This window comes from Chiloscyllium punctatum, chromosome 25, assembly GCF_047496795.1.
Source record: "Chiloscyllium punctatum isolate Juve2018m chromosome 25, sChiPun1.3, whole genome shotgun sequence".
Classification (NCBI taxonomy): Eukaryota; Metazoa; Chordata; class Chondrichthyes; order Orectolobiformes; family Hemiscylliidae; genus Chiloscyllium; species Chiloscyllium punctatum.
Window position 1 is genome coordinate 40,060,164 of NC_092763.1, and position 18,799 is coordinate 40,078,962.

General features: G+C 40.7%; 1 protein-coding gene across 4 annotated transcripts in view; it reads right to left on the bottom strand.

The window, feature by feature from the left end:
- Positions 1 to 18,799, bottom strand: part of LOC140495879 (protein Shroom4-like) — a 154,971-nt gene that overhangs the window by 116,840 nt on the left and 19,332 nt on the right. Inside the window, exon 1 of one of the 4 annotated variants that reach the window (XM_072595101.1) lies at positions 10,987 to 11,093. The exons of the other annotated variants lie outside the window; for them this stretch is intronic. Coding sequence (XP_072451202.1) covers positions 10,987 to 11,021 — 35 coding nt within the window. The 5' untranslated portion in view covers positions 11,022 to 11,093. Of the gene's footprint in view, positions 1 to 10,986; positions 11,094 to 18,799 lie in introns of those variants that run through there. 4 annotated transcript variants of the gene reach the window in all.

The following is an 18,799-nucleotide window of genomic DNA, read 5'->3' on the forward strand; positions in this document are numbered from 1 at the left end:
GCCAAAAAGAAAGATGTTAATATAGAATGTAGTGTTTATGTTATCATCTTCCAGTTACATCCTTCTAGAAGGCACAGCTTCTAGAAAATGTAGCCGGATTACCACAATACTTAGAAAGGGGATCTTAGTCTGATTGCAAATCAAGTACCTTCCTCAAATTCTGAACAATGAACATCCCCGACTTTACACTAAAGTAACTGAAGCAGTCAAACTCTAGGGCGAGATGCATTAGTATCATGTTAAAATAGCACTTGTATTTAAATCTTACATTTAAAAGTAATAAAACATCCTGAAGTACAGCACAAGGTTAAAAAGAAACCAGACAGTGAGCCTCACAAGACGACATTTAGTCAAGTGACTAAAGGCTTGGTTAAAAAGTGGTTTTAAGGGATTTAAGGGAGAAAACTGAGAGAGACAAACAGGTTGAGGGAGGGAATTCCATAGCCAAAGTAACTGATGGCATGGTTACCAACAGTGAAATAATTAAAACCAGGGATGCATGCAAGGCCAGAATGCAGGCAAGAGGAGATTGTACAGAGAGGGAGGACAGAGGACACGCAGAGATTTGAAAGCAAGGATTAGAATTTTAAAATTGACGCATTGCTTAACTGGCAGTCAATATAAGTCAGCAAGCTCAGGGTGATGGATAAGTTCTGATACAGGTGGAAGAATTACTTTACACAAAAGAAATGGAGATCATTACAATAAACGTGGATGTACTCAGCGGAACATGGAAGGCTGGTTAGCAGTATATTGGAATATATGAGTCCAGAGGTAAAAGGATTTGAACTTTAGGGAGAGGCTAAACAGGCTGGGCTGTTTTCCCTGGAGTGTCGGAGGCGGAGGGGTGACATTATAGAGGTTTACAAAATTATGAGGGGCATGGATAGGATAAATAGACAAAGTCTTTTCCTTGGGGTCGGGAGTCCAGAACTAGAGGGTGTAGGTTTAGGATGAGAGGGGAAAGATATAAAAGAGACCGAAGGGGCAACTTTTTCACGCAGAGAGTGGTGCATGTGTGGAATGAACTACCAGAGGATGTGGTGGAGGCTGGTACAATTGCAATATTTAAGAGGCATTTGGATGGGTATAATGAATAGGAAGGGTTTGGAGGGATATGGGCCAGGTGCTGGCAGGTGGGACTAGATTGGGTTGGGATATCTGGGTTGGCATGGACGGGTTGGACCGAAGGGTCTGTTTCCATGCTGTACATCTCTATGACTCTATGGGGATTTCAGCAGCAGTAAGCAGAGACAGATATACAGTTGTGTCATCGTACAGAAATGAAAATTAGTAATCTTTGAGACAGCACTGAACATGTGTTGAGATTTCATCTCAGAAGTGAGTGTAATGTAGTGTTGCTGATTTATCATTTTTATGTTATCAACTTTGGTTTCGAGCTGTCGGTTAAAGATAACTTGGACTGTGTTAACAGCTTGTGTTAAAAGGGAAAACAGACCAAATACCCTTTTGCTTACTTATGAGGCTAGGCCTGGAAGCTAATTGTAGGTTGGATCAGAGACAAAAGGTGCTGCAGACACTTCAACACCAGGGAAGTGCCAATTTCCCCTATCCATTTAAACAGAATGCTTGTAATGAGCATTGTATAGTAATGACCTGTGAATTTATTCCAGAAAGTCTAGAAAAGGTCCTATGCTCAAGCAAATGGCAACCTCATGGAGGAGATGATCAGTTGTCAGGGAGGTGTCAGGGCTTGAATTGGGTCTTGGATTGTATTTTCTGTGAAGGAGTCACACAGTTGACACCACAGCATGAAGATATGAAAGCTCCCTGCCTAACCTCCAATAATGAAGTGCAGACATTAGAAAACTGAGTTATAATTATTATTGCCTTTACCTGGGTGAATTGCAAACATGACAGATAGATTTTTTTGGTTAACATCTTCAGAAAATCAATCATTCATGCCGGTGGGGCAATACATCATGAAAACCACTTAAATAATCTGGCCGGGAGATCCAAGATAGCGGGGACCCAGCAAGTCTGAGTCTATAGGGCTCCTCCTCAGACTGGGACAAAGTGGGCTACCCACCTCCACCACACTCACCAAATCATTTAAAATAGTTTTTACTTAATGTAGTTAGTTGCTCAGTACTGAGCCTGTAAAACTTACTAAAAGGGAGCCCGCAGTTCTCAGCAGGCAGGAACCCCTCCACCACCCTCTCCAGCTGAAGCAGAGGCGTCCACAGCCCCCCAGGGGACTTCCCTACGGTGGCGAGCCTCATGGAAATAATCTCCAAACTTGACGTGAAGATTGACGCCTTCATCGAAGAGTCCCGGAGCCAATGGGATTCACTCTCGGCCGCGCTACAAAAGCACGACCAAGAAAGACATCAAGGATATTGAGCGCCGAGTCGGAGGGGCAGAGCTAAAGGCCGCGACCTCTGAGACGATAGCAGAATCGGCCGTGGATCGGGTCCGGACTCTCGAACTTAGAGAATCACATCGACGACCCCGAGAATTGAGGCCATCGATAAAATATTTATTTGCTGTGCCTTCCTGAACGGGAAGAGGAAGGCCAGTTTACAGTGTTTCTCGAATAGTGGCTTCCACAGCTTTTAAATCTGGAGGCTGGATCAGGCCAGGTAATGGTGGAATGGGCCAACTGGGTTGCAATATGCAGGCCCGGCTCGAACCAGCATCCCCACCCGGTACTGTTCCGGCTGCAGAGCTATAAAGAGAGGCAGATGCTCTTAGCTTCCAGAAATCTTGGGAAAGATCCCCAAGCCATGATTTATAAAGGATCCAAGATTATGTTATTTCAGGACTTTTCCCCAGCTCTGGTCCGAAAGAGGAAGGCGTTTGACGAAATGAAGTGTTTAAGGGACTTAAATATTCAGTACTTCTTGCACTTCCCAGCAACGCTACGCTTTAAACACGAAGGGTCCGTGTATAACTTCGGATCGCCGGAAAAGGCCAAGGAATTTTTGGTCTCTCATAGATAAATTGAGAGAGTTAATTGATGTTGTTTTAGTCTCCCCCCACTCTGGTTTACATCCCCCTTTTTTATATTAATTTCTTTCTTTACCTTACTGTTTAATATTATCTTCGGGGGTGGGGAGAGGGGTTAATTTATTTGTTCTCTACTTAGCGATTTTCTCCCCTATAGACCGGGGGGTCTAGTTAATGTAGGTGGGGAGAGGTGATTATCTTATCCTATTTTATTTCATTCTTGAGGAGCAGGGTTGTTTCCCCCTGTTATTTTGTATTGCTATATTTAATTATTATTTGTTGAGGCTGTAAATTTATAGTTGTATATGTTTATACATGCTATTAACATTACCAAATATATCCAGGTGTTGGTGGTGGTGGTGGAGGTAGGGTGCTCACTGTTAACCTCCAGCTCCGTAGTATATTTGAATTTTCTTCATCCTATCGTGGAGCGCCTGGGTCAAGGGTGGGGCACTGGTTGGGAGAGGATATGATGGACTTTTGGAAAGGAAGTGATGTCCCCTAGGAACAAGGGGGAAAATCTCCATTTAAATATGTTTTATATTTTTTTTAAATTTAGAAATAGGTTTTTATTTAGAAATAGGTTTTTATGATATTGATCTGAGTGTATTAAAGAGTCTTTATTTTTGTGAATTTTATATGCTCTATGCTCGGGATGTTCTGGATAGGGTTTCCCCTCCCAAGGGGTCTCTGACTTGCCCAGACGATTATGGTTAATCAGTCGGTTAAATGGTGCATTTGGAACGTCAAGGGGAGTAATTAACCAGTCAAAAGAAAGAAAATATTATCAAACCTCAAGAAAGAAAGTATTGATATAGCTCTCCTACAGGAAACACACTTGTTGGATAAAGAACACTTGAAATTATGACAGGGTGGATTTGATCAGGCCTTCTTTTCTTCCTTCAGCTCAAAAAGTAGGGGAGTTGTTATTCTTATTCGGAAGAATTTCCCTTTCAAAATCCGAAATCAGATAAAAAGTGAATCTGGATGATATATTCTGATTAAACCCCTTATAAATGGAGAGGAATATGGGATCTTAAATTTGTATTGCCCCTTGGCACATCCTTTTAAATTTATAACGGAGGCCTTCTCAAAATTGATGGTTCTCAGTGCTCGTCATACAATTGTAGGGGGAGACTTTAATTGTATTATGGATCCGGAAATAGATAGGATTCCCAAGGGTACTGCAGGAGTATCTCCCAGATCTAGACAATTGGTGGATTTGAACAAAGAATTAGGATTAGTAGATGTCTGGAGATGCCTTCACCCACAGGGCAGAGATTTTTCTTTTTACTCCAATCCACACAAATGCCATACCAGAATTGATATGTTTTTTGCCCCCTCGATTTTTTAAAATTCCATATAATCCTGTAAAATAGGCAGAATAGCAATTTCTGATCACACTGCTGTACATATGGAAATCAAGGTGAGGAACAATGAGACATCCCCCTGACATTGGCGTATGGACCCCTTCCTGATGAAAGATAGTAAATTTGTGAAGTACTTCTCTCAAGAATTTAAAACTTTTTTAGAAATTAATTCAGGTACGGCTAGCAACCCATCAACGATGTGGGAGATCAAAGCTTACGCGCAAGGTTTGATCATTTCATACTCAGCGACCCAGAAAAAATTAAAGGGAGAACAACAGCGTCTGCTTGAAGCTTGCTTAAAAGTGGCTGAAACAGCATACGCTGACAGACCTTCTATTATCAAATTACAAAGGATTGCGGCCTTTAGGACAGCTCTAAACACCACGCTTACCCAAACGACTAAGAGGGAAATATTATTTGCAAAACAAAGGTTATAGGAATTTGGCGATAAACCATGCAAAGAAAAAAAAAGGCCCCTGAAACTATCACGTCTATCAAGGAAAGTACAGGTATTCTGACCCATTATCATAAAAGGATTAACACAATCTTTAGAAAATTTTATTCTGATTTATATAAATCGCAGGATTGCAAAGACAGAACTAGGAGGATGCAGTCATTTTTTAAAAACCTGACCTTTCCGGACCTAACTCCGGAACAGGTATCGGTCCTGAATGTTCCCTTAACAAGCCAAGAAATACTTGACGCAATCAGGCAGCTTCAGAGCGGTAAGGCACCTGACCCAGATGGCTTTCAAGCTCAATTCTATAAAGAATTTACAGGAATATTGGCTGGTCCACTTATGGACATGTATAACTACTCATACAATCAGGGCTGTCTCCCGCCTTCGCTGAAAGAGGCGAATATCTCTCTTATCCTCAAAAATGGAAAGGACCCAGAAGATTGCGTGTCATACAGACCAATATCCTTGTGAAATGTAGATTTTAAAATCCTTTTTAAAACATTAGCATTGAGGCTAGAAAGGGTATTGCCACATATCATAAAGGAGGACCAGGTGGGGTTTGTTAAGGGCTGTAGATCATCCAATAATATTAGAAGGGTTTTGAATGGGATTCAAGCCTGCCATCAGGGAAAGATACCAGGTGTAGTAGTCTCATTAGACGCGGAAAAGGCATTCGACAGGGTTGAATGGTCATATCTGTTTTACACATTGGAAAGGTTTTGCGATGGAGAGGTGTTTACCAAATGGGTCTCAACATTGTATAATGATCCCAAAGCAGTTGCGATTGCCAATGGATTAGGCTCGGATAGCTTCAATGTGGATAGGGGCTGCTGTCAGGGATGTCCTCTTTCACCATTGCTATTTACACTAATAATTGAGCCACTAGCAGACGCTATACGGTCTGACCCTAATATAACGGCCCCGAGGACTGATACAGGTAAACATAAAATTACCCTTTATGCAGATGATGTTCTTCTATTTCTCAGTAATCCTTTGATGTCCGTGCCTCGCTTAATCCAAATTATTAATACATTTAGTGTATTTTCTGGCTATAAAATTAATTTCTCAAAATCGGAGGCTATGCCAATGGGTGGCCTTGCTAGTATATCCCACTTATTGGATGGATCCCACTTTCCCTTTCGGGTGGCCCCGGAGGGTTTCTTATATTTAGACATTTTTATTACCCCAGTATTTGACCAGTATTTGGTCAGTTATACAAGGCTAACTTTGTGCATTTACTGGAATGGATAAGGCAGGACCTCCAGCAATGGGGAGACCTTCCAATTTCCTGGCTAGGTAGAATAGCACTAATTAAAATGAATGTCCTGCCCCGTCTCCTATACCCATGAGAATGCTTCTGGTGATGCTGCCGAGGCTGGCACTACGTAAATTATATGGTTGGCTGGGTTCCTTTATCTGGAATCATAGACGGCCCCTCATTAAGCTGAAGCAGCTACAGCTTCCACAGGCAAGGGGAGGATTGGATTTCCCTGATTTTAGGAAATATCAGTTAAGTTCCCTATTAAGCTATATAGCCGATTGGGCCTTGTCTGACCCGCAATCAATCTGGCTGGACATCGAGGCTTCTCAAGTAAAATGCCCATTTGTTAACCTCTTGTTTTCAGATAAGAGGTAAATCATCACAGATCAATGTAAAAACCATAAAATACTAAACACAATTAAAGCTTGGAATATAATGCGGCAAAATGAGGGCAACTCACATAAAACATCCCCCTATACTCCGGCTGTGCGAGCACGGGGATTTCAACTGGGGCTTATAGATGCCACTTTCAAACTCTGGAGATCCAGGGGTATCTCCTGTTTCGGGGATCTGTTTAAAGAGGGGCCCTGATGTCTTTTGAACAGCTGCATCAGAAATTTGGATTACCTAATGGAGACCTCTTTCGATACTTCCAAATTCGAGATTACATACAGAAGAAGACTATGTTATTAGATAGTTTTTATAAATCAGATAGAGAACAGAGTGTTATGGCCAATGGGGGTATCTTCGGTCAGCACTATTTATCATTTATTACATGAAGTATCGAGAGATATGGACAATCTGCTTAAAACATGGGATCAGGATTTGGGACTGGAAATCACTACAGAAATGTGGAATGACATTTGGAAAAATGCCAGAAGAATCTCCATCTGCAACAGAACTCAGGCCATTCAGTTAAAGATACTTCAGACGGCCCATATAGCACCAGACCGATTGGCAAAATTTAAGGCAGGAGCATCCCCAATGTGTCCTAAATGTAAAATGGAGGTGGGGACTCTTGTACATTGCTTATGGACCTGTCATAAGATCTGTAGATATTGGACTAAAGTAGCAAGTGCTCTGACAGAAATCTTAGGAACGGAAATTAGAATGGATCCTGTATCTCTCCTTTTGGGCTTTTCGAACTTTCTCTCCCTGGATATGCACGGGAGGAGATTATTTTCTATTCTCTCTTTCTGTGCAAGGAAAAATATTTTGGTAAACTGGGCGGCTGAGAGCCACCCTGGACTTTCAAATTGGCACAGAATAATTATGGAATGTATTCCCCTTGACTTCCTTAAACATATGGTGCACCGAAAGACTGAATTATTCCATAAACTATGGCAGCCCTTCTTGAATTACATAAATACAGATATTTCGGCCATCCTAACAAGGGCTTTTATTTAATTGAGATGGCGAACCTGGCTGGTCCGGGGCCCCTTGGGTGAGGAATCCCGCACGAATACGGGTTTTGTTACGATCTGATGTTAACACATTCCGAGCATGTATCTCACCACTCAATTTCTGTGCTATCCATTGTTTTTTTTTCCCTCTTCGCTGAATAATGTAAGAGACTGAAGTATACACTCTGGTTAGTTGAAGGTTAGATTAGTAGTTAGTTGAATTGTTTTTTTTCCCCTCGGTTTTTTTTCTGTTTGATAAATTTTGGTTATTATTTATTTAAGATTTAATTGTATATCATTGTTTATACTTGGGTTTTTTTAAAATTTGTAAACTTGTAAAAATGTTAAATTTTCAATAAAAGTATCTATTAAAAAAATCTGGCCAGTTTAGTTCCGATTTGTTATTTCTTTTATGTATCCCTTATTGTCAGAATTGTGTGTGAATGGGGTTAAAAACAAAGATTTTTGGATTTTTGACCAATTAGATTCCTTTGTTGTTTAATTTTGCACTACTAAAGTTAATATATGGCTAATAAAAAAATGAAGTATTTTGTTTAAGATACAAATCGGTGCCTGGAATTGATTATTCTGAGTTTGGAATTGGTTATTCAAAAGGTAAAAACTCTACTCCTTTTGCCCAAAACGTCGATTTTCCTGCTCCTCAGATGCTGCCTGACCTGCTGTGCTTTTCCAGCACCACTCTAATCTAGACTTTGGTTATTCAAAAGTCTGGTTGGGAACCACTGGGGTCAATTTTGAGGGTCTTAGAATGCTTTAGTTTGACTGTTGTGAATATAGAGGTAGCAATGATAATTTGGTTTGGCTGCCTTTCTCCATGTTTTAGCAACAGGTTGCAACCTGATTCACAAGACGACTTTTCTCTGTGAAATCCCAATTTCTTTCCGGTTACACATCCTTGACATTATCGAAAAAGCATGGAAAAGTTGGAGCAAAGGGTCTGTTCCCATGTTGTACATCTCTATGACTCTATTTGGAAATAGGTTACCTCAGTTTAAGGATTTTGAATGAATAATGATTTATATTTCGGATTTTGTAAAGAAATCCTAATCTTGCTTTAACCTAAGAGACTTAAAATTGGCTGCTACAAGTCACCTGAATATACAGTTACAGGTTCCAAGTGGATTCTCAATAGATGTGCCCAGACACGGAAAGATTCTTGAAATATCAAGATCTTGCAAAGAGACAATTGCAATGCAAGGTGCAGGATTATTGTATCGTTTCATTTGATTTGTTTTAGAGTTAGTTTGAACCAAGGGCATGAGTAATTTGGTCCAGTATGTATGAGGTGGAGTTTAATAATTAGCCTGTCAATATTTCTGGAAACATGCTTCTTTCCTGCTACTATGACAGAGAAATTTCCTGGAATGGAAATATGAATTTGTTTGCATTAGGAGAGCTTTATAAACAGAGTAAATGTCGGAGAGCATTAGTTTGCGTTCAGTTAGAAGGATTAGGACTTGGATTTATTTTTGTTTAGGAGGAAACGAATAGCTGGGAAAGCTTTTGGTTTCAGCCTGCAGACATCCTGGTTGAAGGTCAATGGATGAAATAGTTTCACTGATAGAAAAGGAGTTTGTTCAGAATCATTAAGGGTGGAAAGAATTGAAAGGGACTTAAGGGGCAACTTTTTCATGCAGAGGGTGGTGCATGTATGGAAGTCACTGCCAGAGGAAATGGTGGAGTCTGCAACAATTAGAACATTTAAAAAAGGTATCTGAATGGGCATATGAATAGGAAGGGTTGAAGAGAAAAATGGACCAAACACTGGCAAATGGACTAGATTAATTTGGGATGCCTGGTTAGCATGGAAATGTTGGAGCAAAGGGTCTGTTCCCATGTTGTACATCTCTATGACTCCATTAGGAAACAGGTTACCTCAGTTTAAGGATTTTGAATGAATAATGATTTATTGGCACTTGTACTCTACAACGAGCAGCACAGTAAAATACAGTAAAAAGCTTCAACTGTCACCACAATCTGGCACCATTTTGATTAGTTTATGAACAACAACAAAATAACTGAAAAGAGAGTCCATCTTGCCTCCGTCATAAATCCAGGGATTTGAGCTAGCTCAGCACGACATCTGCATCGCCAGTAGACCATCTGTGCCATACCCACCAGAGTCACCACTCTTCAGGTGCCATTCTCTTTGTGGTTGGCCCACCTCACCGATGGGTGCCGATGCTGGGTCCAGAACTGGATGTACACTCGCCTCACGACCAGGAGCCTCTGACTCCACTCCCACCCAACCAGGAGCCCCAGCTTTAGGCATACCATAACCAGGAGCTGTCCCTGCTGTGGGCCTAAAACAACCAGGAGGCCCTGGCTTTGCTGCAGCCACCACCATCTCAACTCCTGTAGTGTCTGCTCTGGCCAGATCACAACCATGAGTCTCCAACTCCGCTGTCAGGCCAGTCCGCCACCTTACCAAGAGACCCACGCCAGCCCCCCCACCCCGCAATGTCACCTTCTCCATCACTGCCAACATGATGATGAAGAAAAAGAAAAGGAAAAAGAAAGATGAAAAAAAAAGAGCAAGGAAAGAAAGGAGGAAGCAGTCAGTCTGCAGCATTGGCCCCAGGATGCTGAACACTTCCTACCTCGACAGTCCCTCCATAATTCCACACCTGAAGTGTTTGGTTAGAGTCTTTAAAGGGTTATTTGAAGCTGAGATCATCTTAGCTTAGTTGCGTGAAGAGGCTATTGAAATTTTCAACACTGGGAATTAAAATCAATAGTTACCTCAAACCTATAGATTTGATAGAGAAGGAAATTTTCTCTGGTGTTTGGATACTTTAATGCTGCAGGAACAGATGAAAATATGTTTTCTACTGTATGTTTAGAAATCTTTCAAAACTGTGTTGTATGTAAATAGCTTGGTTTATTTTAATCTTTTCTTTTGCATAAACTTCTATTTTATTCCAAACCCAGAGGAAAACAAAATAATGATCTGCAGCAATGCATGCTGTGTTTCAGTGAAAAATCACCTCTATCAAATCAAATATATCAGTCTAGGAGCAGACTTATCTAGTCATAACAACAGGGATCACAATACAATGAAAGATGTGAGAGTTTTAACTTTACATAGAAACAGAAAATGTAAGGAATAACCGTAAGAAGGAACTCAGCATAATTGACTTAGATCAAGGAATTGCAAATTCCTTCCAAAATCTTCTGTTTTGAGGTACTCACCCTTAAAAGAAAACACCACCCATTCAACTACGACACCATCACAGCTGCAGAATCTAACTTTAAATGTCAACCAATTCTCTGCAGCAACAAGGATTGTAAGCAACACAATATACCACAGAGACTAACTGAGTTTCTTTTTAGAAGCTTCTATCTTATTTTAATATTTCCATAATCATTTATCCTCAAAAAGCCCATAGTATGTAATTAAGCAATTAGAATGTTTAAACAAAGGTTCGACTGCTTTAACTTGAAACACCACAAACTAAAAAAGGTGACTAAATGGGTTATGTTAATTTACAATTTACTCACCTTGTGGTGGACTTGCCTGAAGGTTCTGACAGCATTCTTTATAATAGGCAAAGATTTTGAACTGCATTTGAAAGGAACCTTCAGCACAAGAAACTAAAATCACTTTAAAAAAGCAACATTGTGTGAAACATAAACTAAATATGCTGGAAAAACACACAAAGTCATACACGGTCTCTGAAGATGTATCACACTTGTTTAACTTTTTCACAAATATAATAATTTAGTTTTCACATTTTTATATCAAGGTCACAAGATCTCAGCAATTGGCCATAAGGCATTGTAAAAACAATGACAGCAGATGCTGGAAACCAGATTCTGGATTAGTGGTGCTGGAAGAGCACAGCAGTTCGGGCAGCATCCAAGTAGCTTCGAAATCAAGCTACTTGGATGCTGCCTGAACTGCTGTGCTCTTCCAGCACCACTAACCCAGTATGAGGCATTGTAGCAATCTTGGATCAGACCTCAACATTCAACAGACATGCTTAAGTACAAGCATGTATTGTCACCTAGAAAAATGAACTCTATCACATAAGAATGCCCTCATGGTCATGTCAACTTTTTACCACTTCCTCCACCAACTAACCTTTGAATCAGCATGCAAATACAGTGCCACAATATGGGCTGCTTTGCACAATACAGGCACAACAAATAGAAATAGGGTTGAGTTTTCCCCAAATAAATTTTCTCATACAATTACTGCAATTAAAGATTTTCAATAATTGAACTTGAGTACACAGTCTTTTCACTAGCACACATAACTCAAAGTCAATGCACAAATATTTTCCAAGTATGAAATTTTATGAATGCAAACAGTCAACTTTAGAAAATCAAATGGAATCAAAAATTGCAGAGGTAATAGCCCCAAGACACCATAGATGAGATTCTCAACAAAACACTAATCACTATTTCTACTTTTGGCAAAGATGCTTATCCATACATTACAGAACTACCTATAATTTAGCTTTTAACTACTAAAGCCACACCTCACTTTATGCCTCATTTCAAAGTTATTTTCATATTTTATTTAAACTGTCCCCTTGACAATAGCTAACAAAGGTATGACCAATTTACATCCGAAAATGCTCAAAATCCATTTATAATACTGAATAAAAAGCAATTATCCACTTACTTTTGACTGGGCTGTATCCCAGTGCAAATGTCACCAAAGCTCTTTTTATCATAGTATACAGATTGCAGTTTCACCTGTAAACACTTTTAGAATGTCATGACTTTTAAAAAAAAGTACATTTAATAACTGAAGTCTTGGTTATCATTTTCTTCACAAACCACCTGGTCTAGTCCTGCTCTTCTCCATATTTTTAAAATATTCATCCATCAGGTAACTACTTCCTTTTTTCAAGAGACTGTATGACCTTGGTTCAAGAGTACATAGCATAGCTGTTTTTGAGAAGATTAAAAAAAAACTTCTCGCCTTCAACCTGAACTAGATCAGGAGCAAAAAAATAGTTTTTTCCTTTCCCCAGTTATCTCAGCTTCTTTTTTCAAAGTGCTGGGTATAATTCCAGGAGGCACAAGTTGCCAATTATGCAACAGCCTGGGCAAAAACTATTAAGTTGTTCAATTGCCAAGCAGACTGTAGCTAATCCAGTACTTACCCAACATCCACAAAAACACATACTTTCCAATGGAGGTCGCTGGACAATGATTAGAAACCTGATTAATTTTCTCCTGTTAGCCGAGGACAGAGAAGTCAATTGTAATCAGTTCCAAATTGTGGTTGGGACTAAAACTGGCAAACGCAGCACTGAGCATAAATCAACATTCAGTATTACATGGAAGAATTATTTATATCCATGGGTCATTTTGGGAATGAACAAGAAACCTTCAAAAGAGAAAATGTCAAAAATAAGGATTTGCTGATTTGATGAGAACTGCCAAACATTATTAAACAAACATCAGCAAATACAGAGAACCACCACTGCACCTAGGTCAGTTAACCCTCTTTAGTTGTGGTAGATGGCCCCCTATTGAACATAACACATTATCACTGGTGTCCTTTACATACATTTTCTGCAGCACTTTACCAAAGTTGACAAATATAAAATTAACAACTCAGAAGTATAATTGTTTTGTAAGCTAATATGATTTGCATTATCTAGACAATTCACTTACAAACAAGAAACTACTGATTTCTCAATGTCTCAAATGAGTTGCTCAAAATCGCTAAAAACAAAATTGAGAAATCCCAGGTAGAAGCTCATGTAGCTGCTTTCATCTGAAAGCCCAAGCCAAATTGACAGAAATCAGAGAATACAGTGCAGGAAATGGAGATCTGAGTATGTAAGGGTAGGGAGAAGTAATAAGGAATATGGATTTTGTAAATGAATTCCAATGTGCAGCAGGATGGTGGCTCAAGTTCTGCCATTTAAAATGGTACAGTGGACAGGGTATAGAAATGTACAAGCTAGATTTAAAAAATCAGTCTGCATACCTGATCACATAGCTGGCAATATGTAAGTAGTAGCTGGGACGACCAAGTAAGGAGCTCATATCCACAATGAACTCAGAATATAAAAAGTTACTTATCAACAAATTCATGCCTTACATCATCAGCTCTCAGGTTTCCATTCAGTATCTTCTCATGACAAAGAAAGACAGCTTTGTCAAAGGGCAGGTGATGGCAGTGGTATTAATCCAGAAATTCAGCTAATTTCTGGATTGAGGACCCAGATTCCAATCCTGCTATGGCAGATTGTGGAATTTGCAATGCAATAAAAATAAAAATCTGGAATTAAGAATTTTCTGATGACCATGAAACTATTGTCAGAAAAACCCACCCAGGGAAGGAAATCAACCTGATCTAACCTACATGAGACTCCAGACCCAGAGCAACTGGTTGACTCTCAACTGTGCTCTGAGATGGTCGAGCAAGCCATTCAGTTGCTACCAAGTCTCAACAAGAAAAGAAGCTGATGAATCACCTAGCATTGACCTAGGCACTGGAAACAACAAGGACTAAAACAGCCCCATCAAGCCTATAACATCCTCCTCGCCAACATTTAGGGGCTAGTGCCAAATTTAGGAGGGCTGTCTCACAGACTAATGAAGCAACAGGCTGGCATTGTCTCCAGGAATGATTATGGAGTATGACTATATCTCAGACTAGGGACAGACCCAATGTAAATGGTGGCACAGTGGGATTACCCTGGGAATCATGACTGAATCCGGACACCATGAAATCTTATGGCATCAGGTTAAAGATGGGCAAGGAAACCTCCTGTTGATTACCACATTCCCTCATGTGGTGAATCAGTACTCCTCCATGTCGGACAACACTTGGAGGCAGCTCGGAGATGGCAAGGGTGAAAAATGTACTCTGGGTAGGGGATTTCAATGCCCACCATCAAGAGTGGTTCAGCAGCAGCTGATTGGGTCCTCAAGAACATAGTTGCTAGATCGGGTCTGTGGCAGTAGGTGAGAGAACCAAAAAGAGGGAAGAACAGATTTGACCTTATCCTTACCAATTTGTTGGTTTTCAGATTAGATTACTTAGTGTGGAAACAGGCCCTTCAGCCCAACAAGTCCACACCGACCGTCCGAAGAGCAACCTACCTAGACCCATGCCCCTACATTTACCCCTTCACCTAACACTACGGGCAATTTAACATAGCCAATTCACTTGACCTGCACATTTTTGGACTGTAGGAGGAAACCGGAGCAGCTGGAGGAAACCCAAGCAGACACAGGGAGAATGTGCAAACTCCACACAGACAGTTGCCTGAGGCGGGAATTGAACCTGGGTCTCTGGCGTTGTGAGGCAGCAGTGCTAACCACAGTGCCACCCAACAATGTGGAAAATTACCCAGATATGTCCTGTATGCAAAAAGCAGGACAAATCCAATTTGGCCAATTCCCACCCCATCAGCCTAGTCAACTATTAAGAAAGTACTGGAAGGAGTAACCAACAAGTGCTATCAAACAACACCTGTTCAGCAATAACCTGCTCAGTGACGCCCAGTTCAGGTTCTGTTACAGCCACTCATCTCCTGGGAGGAAGTGAGGATTGCAGATGCTGGAGATCAGAGTTGAGAGTGTGGTGCTGGAAAAGCACAGTAGGTCAGGCAGCATCCGAGAAGCAGGAGAATTGACGTTTTGGGCAGAAGCCCTTCATCAGAATGTATATTCTCCTGCTCCTTGGATGCTGCCTGACCTGCTGTGCTTTTCCAGCACCACACTCTGCACTCATCTCCTAACCTCGTTACAGCCATCAGGGAGCCCTAGCAAACATGGAACCAATGGGAATCAGGGGAAAAATTCTCCACCAATTGGTGTCATACCTGGCACATGGGAAGATAGTTGTGGTTGTTGGAGGTCAACTATCTGTGCAGAAGTTCCTCAGGGTATTTTTCTAGGCCCAATCATGTTCAACTGCTGCATCAATGATCTTTCCATCACAAGGCCAGAAGTGGGGAAGTGTGCCAATGACTGCACAATGTTCAGCACCATTCACAACTCCTCACATGCTGAAGCAGTCCAGGTTCAAGCGCAACAAGATCTGGACAATATCCAGGGATGTGATGATAAGTGGCATGTAAAATCTATCACAAATGCCAGGCAATGACCATCTCCAATAAGAGACAATCTAATCAATGCCCCTTGAATTAAATGATGTTACCTTTATTGAATCCCTCATGATCAACATCCTTTAGGACTACTATTGATCAGAAACTCGACAGGAGTTGCTATTAGATACAATGGCTACAAAAGCAGGTCAGAGACTAGGAATACAGTAGTGAGTAACTCATCTCTTGACTCCCTAAAGCCTGTCCACCACCTACAAGGCACAATTCAGGAATATGAAGGAATACTCCCCATTTTCTTGGATGACAGCAGCTCCGACAACACTCAAGAAGCTTGACACCATCCAAATGAAAGCAGCCCACCTGATTGGCACCACAACCACAAGCATCTACTCCCTCCACCATAGATGCTCAGAAATAGCACTGTGCACAATCTACAAAATGCTTTGCAGAAATTTGCCAAAGTTCCTTAGACAGCATCTTCTAGGCTCATGATCACTTCCACCTAGATGGAAAAGGGCAGCAGATACATGTAAACTCTATCAATTGCAAATTCCCCTCCAAGGCAATCACCATTCTGGCTTGGAAATATTTCATCATTCCTTCGCTGTCACAGCCAAAATCCTGGAATTCTCTCCCTAATAGCGTGTGGATTAATCTACAGCATATGGATGACAGCAGCACAAGAAAGCAGCTCACCACCACCTTCTCAAAGGCAACTAGGGGCTGGCCCACCTAATTGTGCATATGGGTGCCATGAGTGAATAAAAATAAGTTATAGATTGGAGTTCACATCACGTCATTATATATTGTAACAAGTTGCTGAAACAAATGCTGTGCAACAAAGCTGACATATCCTTATTATAGCTGTTACGATAGCTGATAGCACTATTGGATAAGACATATCCTAGAATGAAACCTTGCTTGATAGATGTTCTAACATATAAAACAGGAATTGCTGCAGAGACTCAGCAGGTGTGCCAGCATCTGTGGACAGAAAACAAAGTTAACATTTGGAGTTCATTGACTTCTTCAGAATGCTTGGGCAAGAAATACCAATGTTATTCAAATACACAGCTAATCTGGTGCTTGCCCAACATCCACATGGAACTACATTTCCCAATGTTTCTGAAGAAGTCACTAGCGTCAAAACACTAACGGTTTTCTCCATACCGCTGCTGCCACACCTACTGAGTTTCCCCAGCAATTTTTGTTTTGTGTTACAGATTTCCAGCACCTGCCATTGTATTAAACAGATCATTTAGTTAGTTCAACATGAGATTCTGAAACCAGTCCATGGTCATTGTTGACCAGCTTGTAATGTGGTACTTCAAATGTCTTTTCAAAGTCTGTGTAAAGCACATCAATCTCCTCTGCTGCCTTGTCAAATATCTCAATCAAATTTGTTAAGCAAAATTTGCCCTTACCAAATCCATGATGACTTTCATTAATCAAACCACACTTGTCTAAGTGACTGTTAATAATCTCCTTTCTAACAGTTTCTAAAACTTTAAGGTTGCTTGTTGGATAGTGGTAGTGTCCCTGCCCTTGAGCTAGGAGATATGGGTTCAAGTCCCAGGTCTGTGATAACTTCTCGGAATAGATAGATTAGAAAATACTTTTAAATATTTCTAAAACTTTGCTAAAATTTCTAAAGCTATTGTGGTAGTTACATTAACCATTGTGTTATTACTGGACTTATCTTTACACTCATTTTTGAACATTTGCATTTTTTCATTACCCATATTGAAATTAGAAGCTTATTTCAACACTTAAACAATTCTCACCCTTGAACTTCTTAGCAGCCTTGAATGCATCTAATCCAATCTTTGTGAAGTAACTCTTAGCTCACGTGTCAATTATCTATTTTAACATTATGACTCAAGCAACATCTTCTTCCTCAGTAAAGACAGATGCACATTACTCATTAAGTCTCTCAACCATGCCTTTTGGCTCCATTTATAAATCAACCTTTGCTAAGTGATTAACTGCACCCCTTCTTTTACTGTTCATACACCTCAGGGAGGCAATGGTCTAGTGGTATTAGCTTTAGACCATTAATTCAGTCAGGTAATATGCACAGGACCCAGGTTTAATCCTGCCATGGCAAATGGCAGAATCGGAATTCAATCAAAATCTGGAGTTAAACCACTGTTGATTGTCAGGAGAAATGCATCTCTTCACTAATGCCATTCGGGAAGGAAACTGCCACCCTTATTTGGTCTGGCCTATATGCAACTCTCGATCCACAACATTGAGGTTGACTAGCAAGCTATTCAGTTTTATCAAGAAAAGGGAAAAAAGGAACATAAACAGACAGACCACCTGACATTAAAATGGCAATGGCAAAAACATGGACAGCAACCATTCAAGAAGGCAGCTTATCACAGGCAACTGGGGGATGGGCAATGAACACTGGCCCAGCTAGTGATGCCCACATCTCAAAAGCGGTTAAAAAAAACACTTTTGGAATCAAAGTAGAAACTATTAGATTAATTCTGGAGGTCTGGTGGGAAGAAAGAGAGTTAACATTTTGAGTTCAATGACCCTTTGTCAGAACTGAAAATAGATGCCAAAGTGTGGTACTTATGTTTATGGTTGAGGTGGGGAGTGGTTGCGGGGTGGGGTGGGGGGAAATGAACAGAGTACATGGAGATGGGGTCAGCGAGCGAGCGAGAGAGCGCGAGAGCGCGAGAGCGCGAGAGAGCGCGAGAGAGCGCGAGAGAGCGCGAGAGCGCGAGAGAGCGCGAGAGCGCGAGAGCGCGCGAGAGCGCGAGAGCGCGAGAGAGCGCGAGAGCGAGAGAGCGAGAGAGCGAGAGAGCGAAAATAGAGGGATAGGCAAACAAATGGATTGCTGATTATAAAGATAATATGATATATGATACAAAATGGTAAAAACAATGACTGCAGATGCTGGAAACCAGATTCTGGATTAGTGGTGCTGGAAGAGCACAGCAGTTCAGGCAGCATCTGAGCAGTAAAATTGACGTTTCCTGGAACTGAACTGCTGTGCTCTTCCAGCACCACTAATCCAGAATATGATACAAAAATGCTGATGACAACTTTTGGATTTCAATGTGGGTAATGTCATGGCTATATTCCTATTCTTAACTTTGATACTTATTTTTCTCACTCCTCTCGGAATATTTTTGTATTCACCCTGTTTCATTCTTGCATTAATCAAATTTACATTGAGCATATGCCCACTTTATCTTCTTCACTTTACTTCCTATTCCTTCTGTCAGCCAGACTGCTTTGAATTTGTTTCTCTT